This window comes from Empidonax traillii, unplaced genomic scaffold (genome assembly GCF_003031625.1).
Source record: "Empidonax traillii isolate 1590-97213 ecotype Southwest subspecies unplaced genomic scaffold, ASM303162v1 scaffold1763:size117533, whole genome shotgun sequence".
NCBI lineage: Eukaryota > Metazoa > Chordata > Aves > Passeriformes > Tyrannidae > Empidonax > Empidonax traillii.
The window spans coordinates 96,715-104,457 of NW_020956956.1; the positions used below are offsets into that span (position 1 = coordinate 96,715).

General features: G+C 52.4%; 1 protein-coding gene across 4 annotated transcripts in view; it reads right to left on the reverse strand.

Annotated features, from left to right (window-relative positions):
* Positions 1 to 6,031: 6,031 nt before the first annotated feature.
* The window catches only part of LOC114070958, a 12,653-nt gene continuing 10,941 nt past the window's right edge, over positions 6,032 to 7,743 (reverse strand). For 3 of the 4 annotated variants that reach the window (XM_027908591.1, XM_027908590.1, XM_027908592.1), the window contains 2 exons: positions 7,455 to 7,616; positions 6,032 to 7,195 (listed from right to left, as the gene is read on the reverse strand). In XM_027908591.1, the coding sequence (XP_027764392.1) occupies positions 6,122 to 7,195; positions 7,455 to 7,616 (1,236 nt within the window). In that variant the 3' untranslated portion in view covers positions 6,032 to 6,121. The remainder of the gene's footprint in view (positions 7,196 to 7,454; positions 7,617 to 7,743) is intronic. The other variant, XM_027908589.1, reaches the window with a different exon arrangement.

Sequence of the window (7,743 nt, forward strand, 5' to 3'; positions counted from 1 at the left end):
CCCTTCCCCAGCCTCGTTGCTCTTCTCTGCCCCTGCTCCAGCCCCTCCATGTCCTTCCTGAGCTGAGGGCCCAGAGCTGGACACAGCACTCCAGGGGTGGCCTCCCCAGCGCTGAGTGCAGGGCAGGAATCACCTCCCTGCTCCTGCTGCCACACTGTTCCTGAGCCAGGCCAGGAGCCCTTGGCCCTCTTGGCCCCCTGGGCACACTGGTCCTGGCAGGTGGAGCAGCCATAAAGGTTACCCCTCATTAAGCACCAGCCTCATGGTGTTTAAACTCCAGTCCTTGCAGAAAGGTCCTCTCCCATCCTCCTCCGGGTGGGATGGGCAGCTGCAGGTGAGCCAGCAGCCCAGGTGAGGCCTCTCCCTGTGGGAGGTGGTAAAGGAGTAGCAGATGTGCTTCAACAGCTCCGTGTCTTTCTTGTGCTGGGGATTCCTGAGTGGGACAGAGGGGCAGAATCCCCCCTCACCTGCTGCGCACGCTGTGGGATCAGCCCAGCACACAGAGGGTTTCTGGGTGCCAACACACACGGCTGGGACACGTCCAGCCTCTCACCCACCAGCACCCCCAACTCCTTCTCAGCTGGGCTGCACTTTTTGCTTCTCCTGTGATACTGTCTTCAAGATTCAAACCCTCCCTGGATCTCTCCTCTTACTCTTTTTCAGGCTGTTCTTTGCTGTTCTTTCCTCTGCTCTGCCCTTAGTTCTCAGTGAGTTGTAAATAAAGGTGAATGACAACTGGAGTCTGTCCCCAGGAGCATCCGACAGCCCCGCTCATTCCTACCCTGTTGTGTCACTGGAGTCTGCATGGGCCTGGCTTCTAATATCTGGGGGTTCTCAAAGGTCTCTGAAGGAAAATGCTGTTGTCTTGCCCCCTCCTTCCTGTGTGGGAGATGAAACTGGGCCCTTGCCTTGTCCTCCCTCTCTGCTGTCCTTTCGCTCACAACCTTCAGGAAGTGCTGCAAGAAACTGCTTGGGCACAAGGGCCTGCCTGGGCTTTTCATGGGCTGATGCCTCTGGGCATTGCTTTGGTCACTGCTCCATCAGTGGATGAGGTCCCAAGTGCCAGCCTGGCTGAAAGGATGGACCAGACCTGGCCAAACCAGCCAGGCTGACCCAGGGCTGAGCCACGCAGGTTGCGTGGCACAGCTGAGGACTGATGCCAAATGATGGAACCATCAGGGGACGAGGAAGCTGAGGTTTCTGTGGGGGCAGTGGAACTCAGATGAGCCTGGGACAAGGGCAGAGCATCAGCAAGCGAAGATACAAATGCATTGGGTCATTTCCCAGAGGAGGGGGGGAAGGCCTGGAGATGAGCAGGAGGGTTTCAGAGGGCACTGTCAGTCCCCTTTGGTGCCATCTGCCTCAGCACAGAGCTCTAGGTGTGTCCTGGTCCTCGTCTGTTCATCTTTAGGCCACACAGTGATGCTGTGGAACAGCCTTGGGTGAAGCTGCACTGGGGCTGTGGTGATGCTGGGAGGTGACTGACAGATTCCTGTGTTACTCACCTCTATTTACAACTCACCAGGAACTGAGGGCAGAGCAGAGGAAAGAAGATCAGCAAAGAATGGCCTGAGAAAGAGTAAGAGGAGAGATCCTGGAAGTGGTGGAACCTTGAAGACAGTGCACATGGGAAGCAAAATGTGCAGCCCTGTGGCCTCCACCAGTGTGGTTTAACCCCAGCTGGCAATCAGATACCACACAGCTGCTTGCTCACACCCCCCCCACCTTCCTCTCTTCTCCCCTGGTGGGCGGGAGGTTTGGAAAATATAACTAAACCTCACGGGTTGAGAAAAGGACAGTTCCATAAGTAAAATAAAATAAAATATAAAGACATCTCCCAAGTCCTTGAACCTCAAGGTGGGGGAGAGGAGAGCATGTTCGAGATCACCTGATGGAACTGAGTGGGCACAAGTCTGGGGGGCCTGATGAGATGCCTGCCAGGATCCTGAGGGAATGGGATGATGGGGCTGCCAAGCCCCTCTCTATCCTATTTGAAAACTCTAGCAAAGTCCCTGGGGAGTGGAACTAGGGAAATACTGCTCCTCTTTTTAAAGAGAGGAGAATGGAAGATGGGGGGGCTACAGATGGGAGAGCCTCACCCTCTGTGCCCGGGGAGGTTGTGGAGCAGATCCTCATGGAAGCGATGTTAAGGCACAAGCCAGACAGGGAGGTGACCTGAGACAGCCAGCATAGCCCCACCAGAAAATTGTTCCTGACCACTGGTGGCCTCTAATGACAGAGCAACTGCAACGGTTGACAAGGGGGGACCGACCCACGTCACCTGCCTGGACTGCTGCAAGGACACAGTCCCACACAGCATCACCTCCAAACCAGGGCTGCTGGGGAAGGAGCTACAGGAACACTCAGAGGGTGGGGAAGGGAACCCATAAAATCTGAGGAAGGGAACCACAGGGGCTTGGGGAGGGGAAGAAGGGCCTGTAGGAATCCAAAAGGGCGAGGGGAGAGGTCATGTGGGGCTGGGGAGGAGCTGTAGGAACCCACAGGGGCTGTGGGAAATGGGGAGGAGTTATAGGAACCCACAGAGCCACAGAATGGTTTGAGTTTGAAAGGACCTTAATGATCATCTCCCTCCAACCCCCCTGTGTGATGGCAGCCATCACAAAACTCACCACTGTATGATGGCAGCCTCGTTAGGGCCCGTTTCCAGGGATGCTGCCATGGCAACCAGCAGTGAGGCCCGTTTCTAGGGGCAACCTTTACACCTTTCCATTTGAAGCCCACTGGGGCCCTGGTCCCACACAGGTGGCCTCCCACAGGTCTCTGAGCACCCTGAGCAGATGTCAGCCTGTACTGACCCAAGGGGTCTACCTGGCTGCCAAAACCCACCGGTTCTCAAGCTGCTGTTTCTGGGTTTTGAAATCCACTCTCTAGTATTGCTGTTCCAGATCATACACAAAGTGATAACAGGTCACACATCACCAGTGTCCTGGTACAGGACTGGGCCAGGAGGGAGGGGTTTTGCACACACCCTGCTGTCCCCAGGGAAATGTGATGGTGGAGCATGTGAATGGTCTGTTAAACCCTCCAAATCAGATAAACAATGATAGGGGTCGATGGGCAGGCCTGTATCTATGGCTTTCTTGAGCTCCATGTCTCTCAAATCAGGTCCAAATAATAAAATGGATGGCTTTCAGGACAGTCTGAAGGTGAGCCAGCCAGTCATGGTCGATTATACACAGGACAAGGATGTGCTTGTTTCCAACCCCCTGTGACAACAGCAGAGAACACATCCAGCTTTCCAACCTCAAAACTCTCAAAACTATGGATTTGTATCTTTACTCCCATAGCAGGATGTGATTTTAATTATTGCTTAGGAGAAACTGTGTTACAGAACACACATGGCAACTTCATGTTACCCAACAGTTTGTCTCCAACACCGACTGAAAGGGACATTATCTTGGTCAAAAAACTGCTGGAATGTCCTGCCCTGCACAGGCTGCTACAATAGCTGAAGAAGAAAAGTCAGAGGACACAGATCAGTGTCCATCAAAATATGCAAAAGACACATCATGCCCTAGAACGAGTGAGGAGAGATGGAGAACATCACTGGGGAGTAAACTTTCTTGGGTGGTCCCCAACTGCCACAGGCTTTTTCAACCTAATTCTACATCCTGCATTTTGGGATATTGATCCCAGCTGGGAGTTGTTTTGTGTTAGTAACTGCAGTGTATGTAAGAGTGCAGTCCCTAACCCAGCAATTGAGAAAACTGATTTTTCCAGAAATACAAAGGTTGAAGTAAAAAATGCGTGTTCATTTTGCCAGAACCAGATGCTATGTTTTATTTAGTAGATATTGCTGAGTTTTAACATTTTAATATAAGAACTAACACCTTTTAAGTCAAGTGAGTTAAGGTAAATGACAAATCATAGGAGAGTGATGTTGCTCAATGTATTTACCAATATGTATACACACACACTGTGGACACCTTGGGTGAGAAACATCCACCTCTGCTTGATGAGACAGCTCTGATATAATTCATTTAATAAGAAGTGCGCTATCCTAATAGCTTTACTGTGTAGTAAATAATTCAGTGAAAGCCTTTTGTCCTTTTCCCTGTGAAGGTGCTGAGCAAAGGGGAAGCAGTAGCACTGAGCCTCATATTGTGGGAGCCCTTGCACGAGCAAAAGGTGCCAGCCTCCAGCTGACACAGGTGGCCTGGACACTGGAAAACCTCTGGCTGCCATCCATACTTGGATTGCACTGCCCCAAGAGGGACAGCACTTGAATAGGGAAGAAGCCTTGGAAAACAGAGCAGCTGGAGACTGCTTGTTACTTCAGGTGTGAAGATTTGGAAGGACTTTATTGTTTCAGTCTCACACATAAACCAATAGAAGCCAAATTTAAAAAAACTTCAGAGCTTCAGTACAGAACATAAGACATGACCCGAAAGGGATAGATAGGTGGAATGGCTGGTCAAATATGTTTCCTTCTATTACCTCAATATTGAAACAATTTATCAGTTTGATATTAAAGATATTCAGAGTTTTACTCCTTGTAGACTTCACAGTCTGCTGTTTTACTCAAGTGTGGCCAACAGGTCTTGCTCAGTTTCATGGATACAAATATTATTCTGCTCCAATTTAAAGAGTGCAGGGAATGTTTTATACGAAATAGCTCCAATGTAAAGGTGGCTTTGAAGACAGGAGCAAGAGAACTTGACCAACAGCAACCTGCTCGTACAGCTGAGTCTGTTCTTAGAACCAAACACATCAAACTGCCTGAAAGCAGCGAGGGTGCAACAAAACTGTACAAACTTGGTGAATGACTATTTACTGGGCCTGACTCCACTTGCTTGGTGACATCTTCCCTGTAATGCCTTCAGGGAAGAGCTGGGCTCACACACCAGTCCTGCTGCTCCCCGGGCTGGGCTGAGGGGCTGGGCATGGCTGAGCTCCCACAGAATCCCACAAGGGGTCCGGTTGGAAGGGACCACAGTGGGGCATCTGGTCCCACCTCCCTGATCCACCAGGGTTGTCCCAGAGCGCATGGCCAGGATTGCATCCAGACAGTTCCAGAATATCTCCAGTGAGGAGGCTCCACACCCTCTCCGGTCTCTGTTCCAGTGCTCGGTCACTGCACAGCAAAGTTCAGGAGGAACTCCGTGGGCATCAGTTTCTGCCTGTGGCCTCATGTCCTAGGGGTTTTCACCACCAAGAACAGCCTGGCTCCATCTTCTCGGCACTGCCCTTTGGATATTTATCCACACTGACTGAGGGAATGTGAGACTCGCGTCCCCGGAGGGTTCTGAGGCTGCAGCCACAGACAGGAGCGGGGAGAGCAGCGCCTGCAGAGAGTCCCGGCCCCTCCGCTGCCTCCCGGAACCCTCCAGCTGCTCCTCATCTCATCTCATCTCATCTCATCTCATCTCATCTCATCTCATCTCATCTCATCTCATCTCATCTCATCTCATCTCATCTCATCTCATCGCATCTCATCTCATCTCATCTCATCTCATCTCATCTCACAGCGAAAGGACACGCCCTTGACGGGGGTCCTGCTCTGCCATCCCGCCTTCCAGCCAGTTTAACCCCCCATGCTCACAGACCCCCCACTGCTGAGCAGTTGTGATATCCTGCCCCAAAGGGACTGTGGGTTTGCCGTTCCCATCCAGGACAGGGCGTGGAAAAAAAGAGAAAAACCCAGAACAGAATCCAGAGTGACCCCTGTCCAGCGAGAGCAGGTCTGTGAGCAGAGCTTCTGGGGGAGCTCGCTCTGAGAAAGGACCCTGGAAAAAGGATCAGAAGGCAAAGACCATCACTGTCCCTCACACAAGGTGAAAGGCAGGCTGCCTCAAAAAGGCAGCAGCAAAGCTTGTTATATGAGACAAAAATGCAGGTACTCCTCACCTCCCACCCTCAGATGCCCTGTGAAGTTGTGTCTCAGCGTGACTGAGGCTGTAGAAGGGAACAGATGGACACTGTAGAAAGGAAAGATGGGACACCCACACACACAGAAACCCCCCATACACAGTCCAGTCTGCCTCGAGGGAAGCACAAACAAGCTCTTGGCAGTAAAACTCTTTATTGGCAAAACAAGGGTGTGGGTCTGTGTGTGCTGTCCGGGGGCTCTTCACCAATCCTGCCACACACCTGGCTCTGCTCAGACGGGCTGTGAGTGCCCAGATCTGCGCCGAGCCCCGGCCTGGGCAGGGGGCTTCGGCCCCACTGGAGGGACGGGCTGGAGGGGACACTCTGGGTCCAGGGATGGGAGGGTGTCCTCAGCAGCACCGCCCTCCTTTCCACCTTGGGGTGTGGGTGGCTTTGTGGCAGACCCTTGGAAATTCCCTTCGGGCTTTGGTGCAGTCCCAGGTTGACCAAGTCGCTCCAATAAAGACTGAACAATCCGATTTGCCATGGTCCTTATATCCAAATTGTTGGCTAAGCCTGTTGCATTAATTTCTCTCTCCAAGTTCTCCTCCACTGTTGCAAGAATGTCAGCCTCCAAGGTTTTGTCATAGCCAGTCCCTTCTGCTTGGTCCTGTGGTTCTAAGGGGTGCAGCTTTGCTCCTTTGCTTGCTTCCAGCCTCTGCTGTTCAGACGCTGCGGGTTCTCCTGACTGGAGCTTCCTCTTGGAGACCTTTTCCTTGTGAAGTTCCAGGATTTCAGTGTACCCATAGCCTTGTCCTAACCAACGAGCTATGTAGGATTTCAAGAAGAAGCGAGCACTTTTAACAACTTCTTGGGTGAGTTTGTCAAGGCAAGTGTGTAAACGTTCTCTGTCTAAAGCTTCCTTCAATCTTTCTGCTCGGGTGGTTCCTCCATCAACAGGCCTGGCTGCTGCCCCTGCCTGAGCAGTTCTGGATTCCAGATGGTCCCCCAAGTTGTCCAACACCATTGCTACAAGCTCTTGGGCCATCACTTCTATTTTCTGGTGGCGATCTAGAGGTTTCTCTAAAGGCCCTGGTCTCCTGCATCTGTGAGCAGGCTGTCCTCTGATCCCCCGGGCAGCCCTCCTTAAAAAGGTGATATGCTGATCCTGAGGAACCTTCAGCTTCCCAAACACTTTGTGCACAACAATATGTGCCAGATATTGGAGCTTCTGGGCTTCTGCTGCAGTTAGTTGTTCCTCTGCCCATGAAAACACATCTCGCCGTCCCAACATCTCCTCTGCTTGCAGCTTGAGCCTGGTCACATAGTCCCTGTACTGATTGAACTCCTTCAGAGTGCAAATCACCTGTGGAGGGATGAGGGCAGAACCCCCCAGGCACTGTCAAGCCACAGCAGAACTGCCCTCCCCGAGCCAGCCCCAGCCCAGCGGGAGGGGAGCTGCTCCTCTGCTCCCCATTGCCCCCCTTGCCCCGGTGTCAGAGCCCCTGATTTCCCCAGCAGGGCTGAGCGATGCTCCTCGCCCCGGCTCCAGCCTCGCCCCCGCTGCCTCCTCAGCAACCCGCTTGGAGAGGGCTGGTTTTGGTCAGCCCAACATCCAAACTGACCTTGTTATCACGGGTGACAAGGCCCCGTCTCCTCAGCAGCTTCAGGACGTCCTTGCGATGGTGGTACTCCCGCAGGTGGGGGTCATGCAGGCAGTTGTACTCTATGCTGAGGTGGTGGCTGTAGGGATCATCCAGGGAGTAATAAAGACATGGACCTTGAAGCTGTAAGAGAGATTTTCCAGAGTGTGAAGGAGTCAGGAGAGAGTGGCAAAGAGGTGACACACGGTACTTGTGAAAAGGTAAAGGTACTTTGAAGACCAACACTTTTCTCCATCCTTCTGAAGGCACA